We start from the raw sequence: 23,285 nt of genomic DNA, 5'->3' as shown, positions 1-23,285 counted from the left end.
TAATGAAACTTACAATTTTGCGAACATGATTCAGTGCATCACTGTCGGTCTTCCCTTTGCAATTTTCAGGTCTGTATGGTGGTGATATAGTCACTTGACTCATAACTACAATGTTCTTTCCTTGCCAAGACACTTCTGTAATTCTACAAATATAAAAATATTTACATCTACATTACAGAAGAACAATTTCAGCAACAGATCAAATTGTTTTGTTTAGTTATGCAATAGGCATAAATCATCTGTATAGTTTAAAATTTATTTCAAAACAAATCATACACAGCAGGTAAGAAGGCAAGTATCAGTCCCAAAAGATTTTTCTGACAATCTATAGATGTAAAATATGAACTTCTTGTATCACACAAATGATACCTCAACTCATACTACACTACAATCTTCCCAATTTTATTCAAATGATTTCTGAGGCCATTCTCTCTCTGATCAGATTCAAGACATTAACCAGATTTATGACATAGCTTGCACATTTTTCTTCTCCCCATCAACTAATTTTCCAACATGTCTAGGTAAAAAATTCCTGTGATAATTTTTCATGCATAAAAGTTCAAATAAAATTTCTCTCTTATATTAAAGATTAGTGTGGATAATTGAAATTATCCTAGTGTTGTGGAAATTCTCTATTTCTAACATGAGGTAAAATACAACTGACAGTATTCCACTGAAGTTAGAACACATCTGATAAACCTCCATCCAAAATTACTGACTCTGAAACAGATTACAAGTAAAAAAAGTGGGATTATATTAGTAGAAAATGTAGTTATTTTGTTATGAAGTTATTATGAAATGTTGTCTGTTCTCTTTTTTAAAAGAACAGAGAAAATAAAGCAAGGGACAACACATTACTGCATAAACCAATAATAGAATAAGATGCATGTGCTGCTTGTAAGAATTCTCTGCAGCTGCCAGTGAAAATATGAGGATATGATACATGAAATAAATAAATTAATTAAATACTGCTGTAGCAAACAGTGAAGAATAGCATGAGTATAATATAACATAATAATATACAGGATAATTCAGAAAACTCTTGTCAAAGTTCAATGTTCTACTCACTAAAATGATGAAAGAAGCTCATATGAACACAGGTCCAGAAACCTCCTTGCTGAGTTACAGACCATGTTACTACTCTTGATGATCAACCTGAAAAGGAATTGAAGCCATTCAGCATGGCAGGCACATATTCAAAATGGCTTTCTATTCCAGCAGCAATACAGGTGTCATCATGTCTCTACAATGACTGTTGAACAAACTCAAAATTACGATTATTCCAGAACTGTACGAGAGCCAATCATAATGTCTTTGCAAAGAATTTCACTGCTAACTGGAATTCAACAGACTAGATATTTTAAGTTTCCATACAATGTTGAGCAACTTGCAAGCAGTAATGCTGAAATGCATGGGCACACCATCATGCATAAACCACATGCATGCTCATCTTTAAATGTTACATCTTCAAGAAATGCAAAAGCAGACTGTTTCCAAAAAATCTATATAAATGTTGGTAATAGTTACCAATGATATGAGCCCAAACACTGATGGCAAACTGTTGCTGATATGAACAATCCCACGAGAATTTTCTTTACCCACACATGCTGATTGTGAAAAGTGAAGTACCATCTGTGGTACACTGCACCTTATTTGTAAAGATAACAGCCAAAATAAAGAAAGGGTCAACACATTGCTGCTCCTCCACTGCTGCCTATGAAACAGTGACCTCTGTTGCTATCTAAAGAGGCATTCCAGAGTTGACCCTTGATACGATGAATCATACTGACCACAAGAAATATTGTATTCAAGATCATTTACTTGTATATAGAGAGAAGGAAGAACTGTGTGATTTTTGAATATATTATGGAGCTTCTGCATAGGCCTGGCTACAATTTTGAATTCTGTATCTTTAAAGAGTTGCATATACCATTGTTCGACATACGGAATAGAAATAAAGTATTTTTTTATTCGTTTCATCAATAGGTATTGTATTTTCTGACTTATTTTTAGCTTGTAATCTGATTTGATTAATAATTGAAAGTGAATAGCTCCCCTATTTAAAAACCTATTGGTTAGCATATCAATTTCTAAATCTAAGGTGGGTTCAGAAGTAGAATGTTTGTGAGCGTTAAGGAACTGGTTAAATGTGTTATGGACCTTTTTTAAGAAAACAGACAACTTCTGTAGTGCAGAAACATCCCCATATTGGTGGGTTTTCAGTAGATGTTAAATTGTATTTTTTGCATATCTTGTGTAAGAGTATAATTTAAGAAATTTAGAGCTTTTGTTTCTATATTTATTTCCTCCAATCTAAAATGTCTCATATGAATGTTGTTAAATATCTGTAGAATGTCCTGAGTGGTGTCATAACCCATTATAACGAGTACATCATCAAGGTATCTCCCATAGTAAGTAATGCAGGCGAGGAACGGTGTTAAATGTATGTGCCGATATTAGGAAGATACATGTCCGCTATTAGGCCGCCCAGGCTCAAACTCATAGGTAATCCGAAAATCTGCTATATCTTGACGATGTACTCATAGCGGATTATGACACCACTCAGGATATTCTACAAACATTTTACAACATTCATACAAGAACATATAGAAACAAAAGCTATAAATTTCACCCTTACACGAGATATGCAAAAAATACAATTTAACAAAAATAACAATTTAACTTATAAAAAGGTCCATAACATTTAACCAGTTCCTTTACACTCACAAATATTCTATTTCTGAACCCACTTTAGATTTAGAAATTGATATACTACACAATAGGTTTTTAAATAGCGCTATACATTTTCCATTATTAATCAAGTCAGATCAAGCTAAAAATAAGTCAGAAAATACGATACCTATTAATGAAACCACTAAAAAATGCTTTATTTATATTCCGTACGTCCGAACAATGGTATAGGTAACTCAAACTCTTTAAAGATACAGAATTCAAAATTGTAGCCAGGTCTATGCAGAAGCTCCATAATATATTGAGAAATCACACAGTTCTTCCTTCTCTCTTGATACAAGTAAATGATCTTGTATACAATATTTCTTATGGTCAGTGCAATTCATTGTATCAAGCGTCAACGCTGTGCACTCTCAATTTACGTGTGAAACAACATGCTGCTTCGTTCCACACATTGTGCGCAAACGCAGTGGAATTGGCATTTCATGCCATATATTCCTATTTAATGAAGTGGAAATCTTAAACATACAACATGATTACTGCTCGCGACCCTTGAAATGAAGCTTCACTCAAATTCTATCAATGTGCGCTGTCCTTACCTAATTTAGGATTTCTGGTCTTTTTTACACATGCACCAATACAAATATCTCTAAATAGGCCTACAAAAGCTGGGACAAAGTCATGTTGATGATTAAGCTTCACACCAGCCAGAAGATAAATAAATCCAATACTGTAACTAAAAACACTTTATTTACAATAAAATAAATATAAAATAGATATATATTTACAATAAAAATATAAATAACACTGATAAAATATACTAAAAACCTAGAAATTAAAAGCGATAAAATTTGCTGTAGGTTTCGGAGGCAGCAGTCTCCTTTCTCAGCAGCATATGTCTACTGTGCGGCACATCCTTAAATAGCAGATCCACGGCACACATCACATGGTTCCACGGTTGGAATTTTCCATTTGCGCACCGGGACCAGAAATGGCTTGGGAGTGCGCTAGCTGAAACTGTTCATCACATCCGAGAACGACGATTTCCAGGAGGGGGTGTAGACATACGCCCCTATCCCTATTAATAGTATTGCTAGCTGCCCCAATACGTAAGCTCTCAAGCCATTTACGGTCCCAGAACCCCTGTGCATGATCTGTGATGACAGCATCCTCTAGGGAAATTTGACGTTGTTTCTCCCAGAAATGTTCTGCCACAGCAGACTTCCCATAATTTGTGGACTTTATTGCATTTGCATGCTCCCCCAGCTGGTCTTTCAATCGCCGCCCCCCGTCTCACCCACATAACACACCCCACAATCCAGGCATTTAATCAATGTTATGTTGGGTGAGACGGGGCAGCGATTGAAAGACCAGCTGGGGGAGCATGCAAACACAATAAAGTCCGCAAATTATGGGAAGTCTGCTGTGGCAGAACATTTCTGGGAGAAACAACATCAAATTTCTCTGGAGGATGCTGTCATCACAGATCATGCACAAGGGTTCTGGGACCGTAAATGGCTTGAGAGTTTACGTATTGGGGCAGCTAGCAATACTATTAGTAGGGATAGGGGTGTACATCTGCACCCCCTCCTGAAAATGATCGTCCTCGGACGTGATGAACGGTTCCAGTCCCGGTGCGCAAATGGAAAATTCCAACTGTGGAACCATGTGATGTGTGCCGTGGATCTGCTATTTAAGGATGTGCCGCACAGTAGGCATATGCTGCTGAGGAAGGAGACTGCTGCCTCCGAAACCTACAGCAAATTTTATCGCTTTTAATTTCTAGGTTTTTAGTATATTTTATCAGTGTTATTTATATTTTTATTGTAAATATATATCTATTTTATACTTATTTTATTGTAAATAAAGTGTTTTTAGTTACGGTATTGGATTTATTTATCTTCTGGCTGGTGTGAAGCTTAATCATCAACACCAATACAAATAATCTCTCCATTTAAGAACTTAACACACACAGCGTTATTTCCGACCTGTGATCAAGACGAATAGTTGAAAAGCATTGTCTGCTTAAGGAGGAAAATACAGTAAATTTCTTTTCAATTTGTATGTCAATGTGTTTTTCCAAATTTTATAAACATATTTTATAATCCATTTTAATTATTTAATCTCTATACAGTTTTCCGACTTTATAACTATTTTAATTATTCTGACAGAATGTCTTCTCGCACTAATGGTTTTTCCTGAGTTGGTTTGATGTGTTTCGGAGTCTGGTTGGGGCTCTCAGCTTTCGATTCCATTGTGCGTCAGATCAGTCATGTCTCTATGAGTGAGAGAATTCATTAAAATCATTTTATCGGTTTATCCATTTATTTTATTTGTTTTACATTTGGAGAGCATTCTATGCAAAAGATTGAGGTAATCTGTTATTCTTAAATATAAAGTTATTATATATTTATGTAAAAATAAGAATAAAGTTGAGTTGTTTTAAGCATAAAACTTTGAATTTTCTTTTCAGAAAACCCAGTGTGTGTGTGTGTATATACACCGATGAGCCAAAACATTATGACCACCTACCTAATATGATGTTGGTCCTCCACATGTAGCCAAAACAGCTCATACCCGGCGAGGCATGGATGCTACAAGATTTCTAAGCGTGTCTTGTGGTAGCTGGTACCACACATAACCAGCAGATCCTTTAACTCCTGTAAGGTCCGTGGTTGAGACACTGCAGATCGGAGTTGCTGTTCCAACACAAACCACAAATTCTCGATGGAATTGATGTCTGGGGAATTTGGAGGCCAGGGCAATACCTAGAAGTCTTCCTCATGTTCCGCGAACCAGTCTCGAACAATCCGGGTGGCGTAGTACGACACATTATCCTGCTGAAAGACGGCACCACTGTGGGAAAGACCGTTGCCATGAAAGGGTGTATCTGGTCAGCAATGATGTTTAGGCAGGTAGTAGATGTCGGAGTGCCTGGCACATGGATAGCTGTACCCAGGGTATCCCAGCAGAACATTGCCCAAAGCATGACTCCGCCACCACCGCTTGTTTTCATCCCAAGGTGCATCCAGGTGCCATCACTTCCCCAGGTAAACGATGCACACGTACCCTGCCGTCCACATGGTGCAACAGGAAACATGATTCATTGGACCAGACGACCTTCTTACAATTACTCAAGGTCCAGTTTTGATGCTCAAGCGCCCATTGTAGGTGCTGTTGCCGGTGAACCGTGGTTAGCATGGGCACTTGGAGTGGCCTGCGGCTACACAGCCCCATTTTCAGCAGCGTTCGATGTACTGTGTGTTGTGGCACATTTACTCCGTCACTAGCATTCCAATTACCGGAAAGTTGCACAACAGTCGCCCTTCTGTTGCCACATACCATCTGGGAGAGCCTTTGCTCACCTCGAGCACTGATGAGCAGTGGTTGTCCAACACCGTGCCGGTGGTGTGTGGTTTCTCTAATCAGACCACTTTCGGTAGGTACTAACCATGGCTGACTGTGAACATCCCACCAGCCATGCTGTTTCAGATATGCTCTGACCCAGTTGTCTGGCCATTACAATTTGGCCTTTGTCAAACTCGTTTAAGTCCGCTGCCTTTCCCATCTGAAGAACAAGAGTAACGCTGATTAATGGAGCTCAGTATCAGGTGTTTTTTTTAGTGTCACGATCTGCGCTGTAGTTCACCTGCAGTTGCTTTGATTTGCACAACGACTCACTGGTCATAATGTTTTGGCTCATCGGTATATATATATATAAAAGGGGTCCGCAAACCTCTTTTTGGTTTTTGAAGGAGTCCATAAACTTTTTTTGAAAGGGTCCGTAGATCTCAGTAGTTTGGGAACTACTGCTTTAAAAGATTCAGCCTTCAAAGCTCTGGAACAAACCAATCCCTTAGCATGGCTAGATATGAATGTTGATTGGTAGTACCATCAAAAAATAGGGACCTATCAAGTGCTTACTGGATACAACCCAGATGTTCGGGTTAGATTAAAAATTTTCAGTGCAGTAATTTCCACCGACACTGTTTTTGTGCTCTACCTGTAGTTTTAGATTCTTTATTAGTGCTTGCTGGCAGACTAATTAAGTTTAATAAGCACACCTATAAGAAATGGGGCATGTCAAGACCAAATTTTTACAAAAACATGTGTTATTAACATTTCAACCTAGATGTTCATTAGTTTTTAATTCATATTTTGTTTCTGACCTGAAAATAGTCACTCCATAAGTTATAAAAGGATTTTTAATCCAAAATCCATTAACCATTTTAAAGCAATAACATATATACAAATTTTTCCAAAGTCATTACCTCGCAAGGTAGCTAAAATTTATTGCCGTAAATATTATGTTGTGTACATTTGCTTCATGACAGGGTCTCCTGAAGCTTTATTGGGCTCATGAATTTTCTGTTATATTTAAAGTTAAGCAAAATCTATTCAAACTAGCTAAGTACAAGGATGACAGTCACAAAATACTTTAAACTGAAACATATAACAACTTAAAACATTTTAAATAAGGTAGCAAGTGAAAATTATGTGCAAAACAAGGTGCATATAGGAAGGAAAGTGTTTTTTGCAAGCCATTTTTCACAAAATGAATGTAATTTTTAGGAGATATAAACAGGTAAACTGTTTATATCTCCTAAGAATTTAAATTAATTCACCAGCAGTTGTTTTTTGTGAAATTCACAAGTTTGCATTAAAGCAGCCAGCCAGTTTAGATGTATTGATTCTGCAATTTCAGAAAGTATTAAAAGAAAGACTAGGTAAAAGGGATTGCCTCATTTGTATTGAGTTGTTTTGTATTAGTAATTTGATTTAGTAATAAATGGATATAACTATCCTAGTGCAAACACTGTACAGCAGTTAAACCTGAATATATATATAAAATGATGTATGACACTATACGTTTAAGTGGTGCTATACAATTTAAAAATTGCTGGAAAAACTATTCAACCAAGCCTATTATTATTATTATTTAGTTGGCTTGGGTGGCATTTGTCATCAGGGAGTATAAAGAGTTTATTTTTTATAACACTTTTTAAACTAGAGATTGTGCCCAGATCTGGAACAAATTTGTTCCAGATTTAGGAAATCTAGAAACTTTACTATTCCATATATAATACCAGGCTTTCCATTATAAGAATGAAGAGCTGGCTGATTATCATTATAGTCAAATTAATGATTACAAAGCTTATAAATGCCAAATAAACACACAGAAATCTCCAAAATTTGTTCTATATTCCATGCCATTTACTCTTGCAATATACATTAACATTGATGTTTTGTATATTTATCAATAATATTAATCAAGGTATATCAGGCTTAATGCCAAAGTCTGCAGATGATACAAAGGTTGGCAGGGTTGTTAATGATAGTATTCTATTGCAGCAGGATCTAGAAAAGTTGGGCAGATGGGCTGAGAAGTGGCAACTGAAGTTTAACATTGACAAATGCAAAGTACTGCATATGGGTAGCAGTAACCCAAGAGAAATGTACCAACTGTGAGCTACTACACTTAGGGAGGTGGAGAATGAAAAAGACATGGGGGTAATTGTGCAGTCAGATATGAAGTTTTCTGAGCAGTGCAGACAGGCGGCCAGAGCAGGTCATGGGGTCTTGTCAATGATTTACAGGAATTTTGCTGGCTGGGATAAAGAGGCGATTATCCCTTAGTATAAGGCAATGGACAGGCCATACCTTGAGTACTGCGTACAGGTGTCTGGAGACCTCATTTTAGGAAGGATGTAGAGATACTAGAATAAGTACAGAGAAGGGCAACAATACTGATGAGAGGAACAAAGGGGGTGTTCATACCAAGAACAGCTTAAGTTCTGCAAACTGCAGCATCTGGCGACTAGACAACATGAGGTCATCTGATTGAAGTGTATAAGGACTTGAATGGTTTGAACAGGCTCAATGCTGATGGGATACTTCCTCTTGCTCAGATTATAAACCTGACAGGGCATAAATTCAAATTGAGGAAAGACAGATGTAGAATAGATGTGTGGAAATTTGCCTTTAGCAGCGGGTAGTTGATTGCTTGGTTCATTATGGCCTTGCTGCCCTTGCGCCATAAAGCCCATAAACAAACAAGTTGATTGCTGGAACAGACTTCCATCTGTTGCTGTGGAAGTTGATAGCTTAAATAAATTCAAGGAAGAAGCAGACAAATTTTGGAGCTAATGGATGGGCAAAATGGGAAGTTTTTTTTTTGGCTGATGCTGAATAAGCTTACTTTCTTGCATCATATGCTAATACTAATGTTAACACACATTAATGGAAACCTCCAACTTGATATCTTGCATGTGAATGTTATACTAAAAGAAGCTACTACCATCCACTCTAGGCAGAATTAACCAATTAGATGACATATTTGGTGTATTCTGTATATAAAAAAAAGGGGGGGGGGAGGATTAAGTGAAACTTATTTAAACATCTATTAGTTGTTGTTGTTATTTGGTTTTTAGGAGCATTGGCAACTAAGGCCATATTGCTCCAGGAATATGCGGTGGTCATTCCCTGACCTTTCCGCATCCTCCATATTTGGTAGATCACAGGCTCGAACCCCGGTCTAATCAAGAAGCGTGTGCTAAGCACTGCTGCTCCTTCCCACCTGGCTATGGAGGCGCCAATATCTATTAGAATTATGGTGTGAATTTTGTTATCTCTCCAGTATGATATTCACTTTTGGTCTCCATCATTAATGCCATGTATATCAAACAACACCCATTGCACTGCAGTTTTTGTTTCTGTTATTTATTTTATTTTCTTCCTTTACCACTTCACCACTTACTTAGCTATCCCAATATCCTGAAAAAGGCCTCTGAGGTTGGGAAAATTCATATTTTAGTATTAAATCAGCTCACACCAACCATAAGAATAAGTATTTACTGTAACTAAATTATTTATTTACATATTAAAATAAAATAAATATTTACAAAAACTGCTATTATATTAAATATACATGTAAAAACATTAAAATTATGATAAACTCCTTGAGATAAAATACACTAAAATAAACCGGATTAAAAGCGATAAAAACGATAAAAATCTCTGGAGCTTTCGGAAGCTTGCGCTCCCTTCCTCAGCAGTAACAAAACTTCCTGCAGCACGTCCATATATATAACAGGCTCACGGTACCTATACACGTGGTGCAGTCGGCGCATGGTCTGAACTGGAAGCGGAAATAGCTCGGGAACGTGTTAAGCAAAACCGTTCATCCGTACTTAGGATAATAGTTTCAAACAGAGGATGCATACGCATACCTCTGTCCCTATTCATAATATTGTGGTCGGATGAACAGATTCGTAGGCTCTCGAGCCATTTACGGTTCCAGAACCCATGCGCTCGATCCACGATAACCGCATCCTCTGGGGAAATTTGATGCTGCTTCTCCCAAAAATGTTCGGCCACAGCAGACTTATTGTAATCAGCGGTTTTTATAGCATTTGCATGCTCCCCCAGACGATCCTTGAGCCGTCGTTTTGTCTCGCCCACATAACACTCCCCACAATCCGGGCATTTTATCTTGTATACTACTCCACTACTCAGGTCCTTTGCTATTGGGTCTTTTACCTGAGACAACACTGTGTGCAACCTCCGCCCGGGAAGCTGCACACAGCGTGTTTTATAGCCCCGCAAAATTCTAGCGAGATGCTCAGTAACACCCGGATAGTAAGGAATGTATGCGGTAGCGACAGGAACAAACGGTTCCTGACGGTTAGACTCTATTCCTCTACTAAATCTGTCTATGATCCTCTGGGGGTATCCGCATTTTCTAAGGTCACAGCAGACCTTAGACAGACCTGTTAGACAGTTAATGGATGCCCTGGAAATAATTAACAGCAGCATTGTAGGTAACAGAAGCATCAGTCAATGGCATAGCTGCATGTCAGAAAGTGGAATGATACACTTTGTCTAAGTATAAAACAACGAACAATCAATCCTAGAATCACACATCAAATGGTTTGCAAGCAGTACCAGTGAAACAAATCATTGGTTCATAATACAATCATTTTATCTTTAACGTAGCCTAACTGACAGATACACATTTACAAACACATAAATGAACAAGTTAAGCAATGTGGAGAGAATAAATTGTAGGCCACGGAATCAAATGGTCTTAAAAGTTTCCAAGGATACAATAAAACATACATTGAAAATCTGGTAGTGATTCAACTTTTACAGGAATTAATGCTCAAACATCCAAATATAATACAGATTACTATAAAGGAAAAACTGGAGGACTGAAATCAAGACTGTTTATAAAATATATACCCTGTCCGTTAAAAGCTCCTTGCTTTTAAATTAAAAAACTTTCTCATAATTTCTCAAAGTGATATGTTCTGTGATGTCGAACTCGTGATATGATATAACTAGAAGGTTTACTGATAATCAAACTCCAACCAGAATGTGATACTGGATTAAAATTGGTGTAGAGAACTGCTAGTAATAAGCACAAATTACTGATTTGGTTTAAAATTTATATGAAGTACAGTTTGAATGACAATATCTGTCCATTGTGATTAGGAAAACCACCGAGAATTATAGATTATTGAGTTTGATTATCAATGAACTGCTCAATTATATCATAGTGCAAGTTTACTGAAATTGGAAAATGCACTGCTTCAGAAAGGTATGGCAGTTTTTTTGGGCAAAATATCAGCATATTCTGACCCTTATGGTAAACATGCATAGTTAATACATACCAACAGTGATACTTTATAGCCATTACCAGTAAACTAACAGGGTACATTATAGCAGGTATAATGGTCTGAGACCCTAGACCCCTACAGTTAAACAGTTTGGCTTTATTGATATTTTCAACATTTTTATTTGCTGCTCTGCTACATCAGAATAATGCACAATCTTTCAGTAATTCATGCTTATTACTAGTGGTTCTCTACACCAATTTTAAAAATCTGGCATGGGTTAGGTCCAAAGTTTGCCAGATTAGTATAGGCATATGATGCAAACTTATGCAGCATCAGCCAAAAAAAAAAAAAAACCTTCCACTTCACCCCTCCGTTTGTTATACCTGTCCAGCTGAGCCTTAATTTTATTTAGGCTATCAACTTCCACAACAAGGGATGGAAGTCTGTTCCACCAATCAACTACCCACTGGCTAAAGGCAAATTTCCGCACATCTATCCTACATCTGTCTTTCCTCAATTTGAATTTATGCCCTCTCAGGTGATTATTCTGAGCGAGAGGCAGTATCCCATCAGCATTGAGCATGCTCAAACCATTCAAGGCTTTGTACACCTCTATCAGATCACCTCGCCGGTGCCTAGTCTCCAGACACTGTAATTTGCAAAACTTAAGCCTTTCTTCGTAAGAGCAACCCTTCATTCCGTTCAATAACCTTGTTGCCCTTCTCTGTACTTGTTCCAGCAGCTCTACATCCTTCTTGAAATGAGGCCTCCAGACCTGTATACAGTACTCAAGGTGAGACCTGACCATTGCCTGATACAAGGGAATAATCACCTCCCTATCCCTGCTAGAAAAATTCCTGTATATCATTGATAAGACACCATGAGCTACTCTTGCAGCCCGTCTGCACTGCTCAGAGAACTTCATATCTGCCTGCACAATTACCCCCAGATCCTTTTCATTCTCTACCACTGTCAGTGCAGTACCACAGAGTTGATACGTTGCTCTTTCCCATATGTAGTACTTTACATTTGTCAATGTTCAACTTCATTTGCCACCTCTCAACCCATCTGCTCAACCTTTCCAGATCCTGTTGCAGCAGCATAGCTTAAGTAGCATCCTTAACAACCCTGCCAACCTTTGTATCGTCTGCAAACTTGGACATTAAGCTTGATAAACCATCATGAATATTATTTATAAATACAGAAAACAACAATGGACCCAACACTGAACCCTGAGGGACTCCACTAATAATATTAGTAAATGATGAGCAGTGTCCATTAATTACCACTCTGTCTTCTGCCACTCAACCATCCCTCTATCCATAGCAATAATTTGCCACCAGTGCCACACTGCTCCAATTTGTGCAGCAGTCTTCCATGTGCAACAGTATCAAAAGCCTTTCTAAGATCCAAATATATAATATCAAAGTTATTCCCGGCATCCAATTCTTTTGTGACTACATCATAGTATCCAATCAAATTGGTCAGGCAAGACCTTCCCTTAACAAAACCATGCTGTGTCTGAGCTATAACTGAATTCTTGTCAAGATGATCCTGCATTGCTTCTTTAACCAGTGCTTCCATTAATTTTCCTGGAACAGAAGTTAAGTTAAACTCACAGGTCTATAATTACTTGTGTCAGCCTTTGATCCTCCTTTGTGAATCGGGGTTACATTTGCACATCTCCAGTCTGTGGGTACCTCCCCTGAGTCCAAGGAAACTCTCATAATTATGGCTAGGGGTTTGCTTACTTCCTTTGCTGCCTCCTTTAATATAACTGGATAGATCCCATCCACACCAGGTGCCTTTTTATGTTTATCCTCAACAATCTCTCCTCCACGTTCCTCTCAGTTATTACAAAATCATCCAGCTCCCTGCCAATGTTTACTTTACCTACATCATTCTCCTTCCTGAATAACTCCTCATGCGTGAATGTAGATGCAAAATATTGATTTAGTTTGTTAGCTACCTGAGCAGGATCATGAACAGTTGAACCATCGATATTAAGTGGACTAATCTGATTCATCCCCTTCCTTCTATAGTTTACATAAGTAAAGAACTCCTTGCTGTTTTTCTTTGCATCTCTTGCCAAAGATTGATCTGCCTTCGCCTGCCTAACCTCCTTTGTAACTTGGTTACAGATCAACTTATATCTATCATAGGCTTCTGTGTCACATGTTAATTTATATGTATCCCGTGCATTTTTCTTCTCTGCCATATGTCTCATTAGTTCATCTGACATCCACTTAGGCCTGAACCTTGAACAATATTTCTTAGTTTGTATGTAAAGCCTAGTAGCTTCCAAGATAAGTTCTTTGAATGCTTCCCATTTTGAGTTTGCTGTTGGTAACATCATTAGTTGGTCCCACTGTATAGAATTTAAATACTGTCTCAGACCATCGTAGTCGCCTTTACGAAAGCAATAACCCTTCCCTATACCCTTGATGGTAGTTACCTCCTTGAGCAAATCCCACTTCAGCACACTGTGATCACTGCCACCTAGTGGTTCCTGTATCTGCAGATTCTTAATGCATGAAGAATCACTACTGATAATCAAATCAAGAGTATTGCTCCCTCTAGTTGCCTCCCGAACATGCTGATTTAGAAAACAATCATCCAATAAATCCACTAAAGCCTTGCTAGTGTGTGAGTGACCAACCCACAAATTCCAGTCAATATCTGGGAAATTAAAATCCCACATTATAAGACTCTCTGATTTACTGGCCCACTCTATCTCCCTGTACAGTTTCTTATTATACTGTAAAATAACTCTGAACTTGGGTGTAAAATATTATTCAATATTAATTTTCAATGCTGCTTCTATTTTAATATCATTAGTATAGGCACATGATGAAAGAAAGCAAGCTTATATAGCATCAGCCAAAAAAAAAAAAAAAAAAAACCTTTCATTTCACCCATCCACTTGCTCCAAATGTTTGTCTAGTTCTGCCTTGAATCTATTTAAGCTATCAACTTCTGTGTATATATTAAGTGCAATAGCATGATTAATACACAGGCATTTCTGAATAAACAGAATATTTATAAGGCGGCATCGTTTTACGTTATCTCATATTGTGAATACCTTCACAACGAGTTGCCACGATATTGCACTACTTCGAATAAGTAATGCTTCACCTAAGGAGAAGACTAATGTTACTTATTCTCAGATAGGTACCACCACCCAGACGGCACCGTTTCAGGGCTATTTTGCCCTTCTTTGGTAGGTACCCAAGTGATGCAATGATGGCAAAACAGTTATGAAGTATAACTCCACAATATGAGAGATGCCTGATGGTGTATGACGTATTTAGACTAAGATGCATTTACGGCTAAACGGTGGTGGTACCTATCTGAGAATAAGTAACATTAGTCTTCTCCTTAGGTGAAGTGTTACTTATTTGAAGTAGTGCAATATCATGGCAACTCATGAAGGTATTCACAATATGAGATAACTTAAAACGATGCCGCCTTACAAATATTGTTTATTCAGAAATGGCTGTGTATTAATGATGCTATTGCACTTAATATATATACATAGTCTAAATTTGCTTGCAGCTTGAGGCTTTAGCCCTAAATGCATGTTAGCTATCAACTTCTACAACAGATGGAAGTTTGTTTCAGCAATCAACCACCTGCTGGCTAAAGGCAAACTTCTTTCTATCCTACAACTGTCTTTCCTCAATTTCAATTTATGCCCTCTCAGATGATTATTCTGAGCAAGAGGAAGAATTCCATCAGCACTGAGCATGCTCAAACCATTCAAGGCTTTAATGTGCCTCAATCAGATCACCTCTTAGGTGCCTAGTCTCCAGACACTGTAATGCAAGACTTGAAGCCTTTCTTTTAAGAGCAACCCTTTGTTCCATTCACTAATCTTGTTGCCCTTCTCTGTACTAGTTCCAACACCTCTACATCCTTCTTAAAATGATGCCTCCAGACCTGTAGGCAGTGGTCAGGCCACACCTTGAGTACTGTATAGGGGATAATCACCTCCTTATTGCTGCTAGAAAAATTCCTGTATATCATTGAAAAGACACCATGAGCTACTCTTGCAGACTGTCTGCACTGCTCAGAAAACTTCATATCTACCTGCACAATTATCTCCAATTTCTTTTCATTCTCTATCACTGTCAGTGTAGCACCACACAGGTGATACATTACTCTGGAGTTACTGCTTCCCATATGCAGTACTTTACATTTGTCAATGTTAAAATTCAGTTGCTACCTCTCAGCCCATCTGCTCAACTTTTCTATATCCTGTTGCAGCAGCATACTGTCATTAACAATCCTGCTGACCTTTGTATTGTCTGCAAACTTGGACATTAAGCCTGATATACCATCATCAATATCATTAATAAATACAGAAAACAACAATGGACCCAACAGTGAACCCCAGGGGACTCCACTAATAACATTAGTCCAAGATGAACAGTGTGCATTGATTACCACTCTGTCACTGTCTTCAGCAATTTGCCTCCAATGCCACACTGCTCCAATTTGTGCAGCAGTCTTCCATGTGTAACAGTATCAAAAGCCTTTCTACGATCCAAATATAAAATATCAAAATTATTCTTTGCATCCAGTTCCTTTGTGACCACATCATGGTATCCAATCAAATTGGTCAGACAAGACTTACCCTTAACCAAGATGATCCGGCAGTGCTGCTTTAACCAGTGCGCCCATTAATTTCCCTGCTGCCCTTCTTTGTATTAAAATACAAAGAAGGGCAGCAGAAGTTAAACTAACAGGTCTGTAATTACTTGTGTTGCCCTTTGATCCTCCTTTGTGAATTGGGGTCACATTTGCTAGGAGTATAGTTAATAAATTTGATGAGCTTGAAGTGCTAGCCAAGACATCAAATTCAGATATTGTTGGGATATCAGAGACATGGTGTCACACAGACATAAGCAGTGCAAAATTGGAATTTGGGGAGTAAACTGTGTACATAAAGGATAAACAAGACAGGAAGGGAGGAGAGGTTATGCTGTTAGTTAAGAAACACAAAATCTAAGGAAATGCATCCAATTGATGTTGGTGGACAATGAAATGTTGAGTCTGTTTGGTGTGACATAAGCATCGGGAAAGAAAAAATGAGTAGGTGTGTGTGTTATAGGCCTAATGAATCTGATGAGTATAGTGAGCAATTGTGCAGAGAAATAGAGTGGGCCAGTAAACCAGAATGTCTTATAATGGGGGATTTTAACTTTCCAGATATTGACTGGAACTTGTGCATTGGTCACTCGCACGACTTTTGTGGATTTATTGGATGACTGTTTTCTACAGCAACATGTTCGAGAGGGAACCAGAGGGAGTAATACTCTTGATCTGATTATCAGCAGTGATCATTCGTGTATTAAGAATTTGAAGATAAAGGAACCACTGGGGGGACAGTGATCACAATATACTGATGTGGGAATTACTTAAAGATGTAACTAGCATCAAGGCTAAAGGGAAGGTCTATTGCTTTCGTAAAGGTGACTACAGGGGTCTCAGACAGTTTAAATTCTGTACAGTGGGATCAGCTGATGATGTTCCCAATGTTGAATTCTAAATGGGAAGCCTTCAGGGACTTAATTTTGGAGGCTACTAGGCTTTTCATTTCAACTAAGAAATACTGTTCAAGGTTTAGGACTAAATGGATGCCAGATGAACTAATGAGGCTCGTGGCAGAGAAGAAAGATGAAGAAAGATTACCATATAAAGTATCAGGTGACAATGAAGCCTATGGCAGATATAAACTAATCTGTAATGAAGTCACAAAGGAAGTTAGGCAGATGAAGGCAGATTATAAGAAATCCTTGGCAAAGGATGCAGAGAAAACAGCAAAGAGTTCTTTACTTATGTAAAGTCTAGAAGGAAAGGGATGAATCAGATTCGACCACTTAACATAGATGGGTTGACTATTGATGATCATGCTCAGGTAGCGGATAAACTGAATGAGTATTTTGTATCTACATTCACACATGAGGAATTTATTCAATGAGGGGATTGTCAGAAGTTTATCAAACCCTAACAGGGAGCTAAGTGATTTTGTAATAACTGAGAGCAAAGTGGAAGAGAAATTGAAGTTAAACATAAAAAGGGCACTCGAGGTGGATGGGATCTATCCAGTTATGTTAAAGGAAGCAGCAAAGCAAGTAAGCAAACCCTTAGCCATAATTATGAGAGCTTCCTTGGACTCAAGGGAGGTTCCCATGGACTGGAAGTGTGCAAATGTATCACCAATTTATAAAGGGGGTTCAAAAGGTGCCAAGTAACTATAGATCTGTTAGTTTAACTTGTGTTCCGGAGAAAATAATAGAATCAGTGGATAAAGAAGCATTGCAGGATCCTCTAGACAAAACTGCAGTAACAGTTAAGACACAGCATGAGTTTGTTAAAGGGAGGTCTTGTCTGACCAAGTTGATTGGACACTATGATGTGGTCACAAAGGAACTGAATGCCAAAAATAATTTTCATATATCATATTTGGATTTCAGCAAAGTTTTTGATACTGCTGTACATGGAAGACTGCTGTACAAATTGGAGAGATATGGCATTAAGGATAAGTAGCTACAATGGATAAAGGGATGGTTGAGTTAAAGCACGACAGTGAGACAGAGTGGTAATCAATGGACACTGCTCTTCGTGGACAAATGTTATTAGTGGAGTTCCCCAGGGTTTGGTGTTGGGCCCATTGTTGTTTTGTATATTTATCAATGATATTGATGAAGGTATATCAGGTTTAATGTCCAAGTCTGCAGATGATCCAAAGGTTGGCAGGGTTGTTAATGACAGTAAAGACAGTATGCTACTCCAACTGGATCTAGGTAAGTTGGGCAAATGGGCTGAGGTGGTAACTGAAGTTTAACATTGACAAATGCAAAGTATTGCACATGGGTGGCAATAACTGAAGAGAAATGTACCAACTGTGTGGTACTATAATCAGGGAAGTGGAAAATGAAAGACCTGGGGGTAATTGTGCAGTCGAATATGAAGTTTGCTGAGCAGTGCAGACTGTCTGCCAGGGCAGGTCATGGAGTCTTGTCAATGAATATATAGGAATTTTGCTAGCAGGGACAGGGAGGTGATTATCCTGTTATACAAGGCAATGGTCAGGCCACACCTAGAGTACTGTGTACAGGTCTGAAGGCCTCATTTTAGGAAGGATGTAGAATTGCTAGAACAAGTACAAAGAAGGTCAACAAAGGGGTGCTCTTACCAAGAAAGGCTTAAGTTCTGCAAATTGCAGTGCCTGGAAAGTAGGCACCTGCGAGGTGATCTAATTGAGGTGTATAAGGCCTTGAATGGGTTGAGCAAGCTGAATGCTGATGAGATTCTTCCTCTTGCTCAGATTAAGAACCTGAGCAGGCACAGATTCAAACTGAGGAAAGACAGTTGTAGAATAGATGTGCAGAAATTTGCCTTTAGCCAGCAGGCAGTTGATTGGTGGAACAGACTTCCATCTTTTTTTGTGGAAGTTGATAGCCTAAATAAATTTAAGGCTGAGCTGGACAGGCATTTGGAACGAATGGAAGAATGAAACGGGAGGGTTTTTTTTTTTTTTGGCTGAGGCTGCATAAGCTTGCTGTCTTGCATCGCATGCCTCTACTAATGCTAATCTCCAGTCATAAAATAATATCAAAGAGAACTTCTAAGGTAAATTTATTAACCCACTGGCAAGGGTGTCTGTTGAAAAAGTGCTACAGCAACCATTAAATGTAAATAATAAATTATCTATCAGAGTGACATCAATTATCAATTTTAGTATTCCTCAATTATTGCATTTCCTTTTAATATGCATCACTTTTGTTAATGAAAAATTTGACTATAAACAAATAAAATATCATCTTATTCTCCTTCGAGATGAGCGTGTCCATTTACAATGGGTTTCCTCGGCCTACAAGTTATTTTTTGGTAGGAATTTTTCCCGCCATAAAGTGCGATTCAAGGGGTCTTGATCAGTTAAACCTCGGGCTGTCATGCACTCCCATACTCCATCCACGTCCTCCTAGGTCTTCATCTTCTCCTTTTTCCTGGAGGTATCAATTCCAGGATACCCTTTGGATATCTGGTTTCTTGCATCCATTTTACATGTCCATACCATGTTAAATGCTTTTCTTTGATAGTATCAATAATATTCTTTTTCACTTCTCATGTCTTCATTCTGTTTTCTGTCTCTTCTAGAAGTTCTTGCTGAAGGTCTCCAAAAATCCATTTCTGTGGAGAGCAATTTATTTTCCCCTTGCCCAACGTCCAGATTTCCACTCCATACAATAAAAAAACTTTGTACAATCGTTTGAAATATAAGTTTGTTTTATTTAGAATATTTCTGCTCCATAGAACAGAAATTAGCATGCTGATAGCCTTTCTGCTGTCTGCAATTCTCTTATTGATCTCTGCTTGGGATGATCCATCACTTTGTAGGATTGATCCCAAATATTTGAATTTATCGACTTGTTTGATTTTAAAACCTAAATAAATTCTAGTTTAATAGCTAAATAACACCTTATTTGCACAAATATTCAATGTATTCAATAATTAAAAATATGGATTCAAAATTAGTGAGATCTTTCTATCCAATTCTGGCAGCTCACTATCAGCACATGTTTTAGGAGCAACTCTTAACTGTTGATGCATGTCTGCATGTCAGCTCACATAAACAATTCAAGTACCAATAACAAAGACCATTAGTTTCATTTTTTACAAGTGCTGTTCTTCTACTCTTAGCAGTCTGACCCTTAGCAATACTTGCTTCTTTGTGTAGCAACAAATTATGCTAGGGAGGCAAGTTTGAGCAATAACAAACATGCATGCATGCCAAGTGTGCTTTTAAAAAAAAAATAAAATAATAATTAAATGTTTTTAATAAAAAAGGGGGAAAAAATGGAGTTACTGCTGTACTAATAACAGATTGAAAATGTAGGGTAGTGTCAAAGAGTAAACAATTTTTGAATTATTTCTTGCCACTTGGGGCCATTGCATTCTAGCATAACAATAATTTTGCACCCATTATGAGATTAAAAGTATTTCTCAAGATAAAAGGGTACTGATTCATCTCAGCAAGTAAAAATCAATCTGAATAACCAAAACGCAGATTGATAAAATTATGAGCACATTTGCAATAAAAAAACTTATATACTATTAGCATCTGAGTGCTAACTGTAGCACTCTGATGCTAATTGCAAGCATTAAATGCTGTTCTGACCATATCAGGAGGAGTTGACTTTTTCCAGTGGTAAGCCTTTAACTGGTTAGCCCTTTGTCATTGAGAGCAGCCATCAGTTTAAATGCAGGGTAAATCTGTTTCACAGGTGGGTAGTAACTTTCATCCTCAGCAGCAACGTTTCAAGATAAACACCACCTTGAATGTTTAGGCAAAAATGGCTGGTAGCAATGTGTGGATTTCTTTTTTCCCATCAATGTGGTGAAATAACAAGAATATATAATCCTGTACTAATCTACAAAATAAAATTTAAAAAAAAAAGTTAAAAAATTTATTATACTTGGATAATTTTAACTGTCTTACGTCTTAGTGATGGCAAGAAAAAGTTTGACTCCGTCAGCACTGACACCTGATGACATGGCACTCACAAGGCACTGTCTCTCATTTATATTCTGCTTTGCTCTGCTACTTAGCTATAGAATAAGATATTCAATCATTATTTAATCATTCATGATTTGTGTCTAAAGTTTAGAACATTTTAGAAAATGTTTATCTTTCATAAGTAAGCGGTGGAAAAATTATAAAGCAGTCAAAAGGTAGAATGAATGACTTTTTCTCATTATGAAGTACCAACATATAAAAACAATATTTAAATGTAGTGCACATGCAATATACTTAGTATATGACACTAACAAACAAGAGTGGAAAGATTACATTTAATACATTTTAATATTGTAATATAAACGTGACTACTTTTTTAATTAACCATTCAGCCAAACAGCTGAGTTATTATTCCAAGCTCTACTAATGTGCAAGTTTTGGAATAAATTTTTTATGCCTTAATGATTCATCTTCTAATCCATCCCATTCTTTAACCTTACATGTTTCGCTGCTGTAAAATTACTCATAATGCTTATTTAAAATTATCAAAATATCATTAAATATTTTGATAATTCTAAAATATTCAAAATGCAAAAATACTTTTGGGTATTTTTGCATAACATGAAATAATGATATGAAGCTGACAAGAATATAATTCTTGAGGATTTATTCTGAGGCCAGATCAGGTCCACAAACAAGGATTTCTCAAAATGTTTGCTCATGATTCATACAGATGCACTGCTGGCATAAGGGGTGCCTAAGGTGATAAATTTCTGATGTGTGATATAGTAAATCTGCAATCATCTAGAGAAACTAAGCCAGTTTAAGTCCAGATATCAAGGAGAAATATATGGAATCCTTTCACAGGTATTTACGTTTATCACTACTATTTCTACTACCTCAGTAGTCATATTTCTGTAATCCTTCAGATTTACTAATATACAATTAATTTTGTCATTCTACTGTTTTTTTAAATTTATATCTACAGGTTAAAGTTTCTACTCCATTTTGTGAATTATTAGTGAACACTATAATTACCCTCCCCCCAGGATAATTGAAAATCTACTATCACTGTTTCTTAATGATGAAATTTCAAAGAGACCATTAGTGTTTTTAATTTTCTGTGTAACTAGTTACCAGGCATACACTAGTTCTTGAAATCTGTGCATGAACAAAATTTAATCATTCAGCCACGGTTGCTTTTTCTATAAGAAATAATTTGTTTGTGAACTCTCCTCAGTTACCTCGAGAATTTCTGAATTAGCCTAGCAGCAGGCATGCACACGTACACAAAGTTAGACAAGTGGACATGCTGTTATATTACAAATCAAAAAAAATTTAATGGAAATTTATGCATAAACAGGTGTGTAGCACATTTTGTACGAGGGGGGTATCAAAAAGTTTGTACCCTGACCTAGATAAAACATCAGTAGGAAGATGCCGTCTTTAATAAGTTGTCTACATAGTCAATAACTAACATGTGAAATTTCATTCTCATAGGTGATTGTACACCAGAGGTGGAGCCCGGAATCTGAGGAAGGACGTTATGGTTGACAAAGTGGAGTATTTGAGCAGTGATCAAGGTCCTGCATTTTCAAGGCAAGAAAGCTCAGGAAATTGACAAAGAAATGAAAGCTGTGTATGGGCAGAATTGTCCATCCCATGAAACAAAAAAAAAGTGGAAACAGGAGTTCCAGTGCGGTTGTGCAAGTGTCTTTGATAAGCCAAGAGAAAGAAGGCCATCAACATCCACACACACAGTAAGATGGTTGCAAAGGTTGAGCAGCTGATGCTGAACGACAGACGTGTGACAATTCATTTCATTGCAAATGCAGTGGGAATTAGTTATGAGACTGCCCACAGCACTTTACATGACATCTGCATATGTCTATGGTCTCTGCACGATGGCCTCAAGATTGCTGATGCAATGTTGAATACAATGTTCTTGCTAACTGTTGGATTTGTGTAATGTAGATGCTGAGAACTTTTTTGATCAGTTGGTGACAAATGCTGGGTGTACTAGTATGGTGGCTGTCACTTTGATTAGTCTCAGAAAGTCATCAATGAAGTGGAATCGTGGTTTCAGGCAAAAAGTGCAGACTTCTCTATGATCAATGCATTAAACAACTGATCCATAGATGGGAGAAATGTGTTACTATACATGGAGAGTACATAGAAAAGGATTCAAGTTTCTGTAAAGTTTCACCTTTCTAGGTAAGGGTACGAACTTTTTTGATACCCCCTTGTATAAACAATGTGGATTTTTTACAGTTCTGTTTTTCAATTAAAAAAAAAAAAAAATCATGCAGATACTACTAAACAAATATTGAAAGACTGATACTACTGCACAAATATTAAAATTCACAATGACATAATTCTAACTGACATTTCAATTTTACGGGGTAGGGTGAAAAAAGTTCATCAGTATGCCTATTGCTAAATTAAATGTC

General features: G+C 37.4%; 1 protein-coding gene across 2 annotated transcripts in view; it reads right to left on the bottom strand.

Moving 5' to 3' along the window:
* The window catches only part of LOC150079428 (protein LSM12-like), a 70,081-nt gene that overhangs the window by 19,777 nt on the left and 27,019 nt on the right, over positions 1-23,285 (bottom strand). For both annotated transcript variants that reach the window (XM_090382788.1, XM_090382789.1), the window contains exons 3-4: positions 20,818-20,927; positions 14-143 (exon numbers count right to left, since the gene is read on the bottom strand). In XM_090382788.1, coding sequence (XP_090238914.1) covers positions 14-143; positions 20,818-20,927 — 240 coding nt within the window. The remainder of the gene's footprint in view (positions 1-13; positions 144-20,817; positions 20,928-23,285) is intronic.

This window comes from Mastigoproctus giganteus, chromosome 10, assembly GCF_048544385.1.
Source record: "Mastigoproctus giganteus isolate SK-2022 chromosome 10, ASM4854438v1, whole genome shotgun sequence".
Lineage (NCBI taxonomy): Eukaryota > Metazoa > Arthropoda > Arachnida > Uropygi > Thelyphonidae > Mastigoproctus > Mastigoproctus giganteus.
This window is presented reverse-complemented; position numbering and strand designations above follow the sequence as displayed.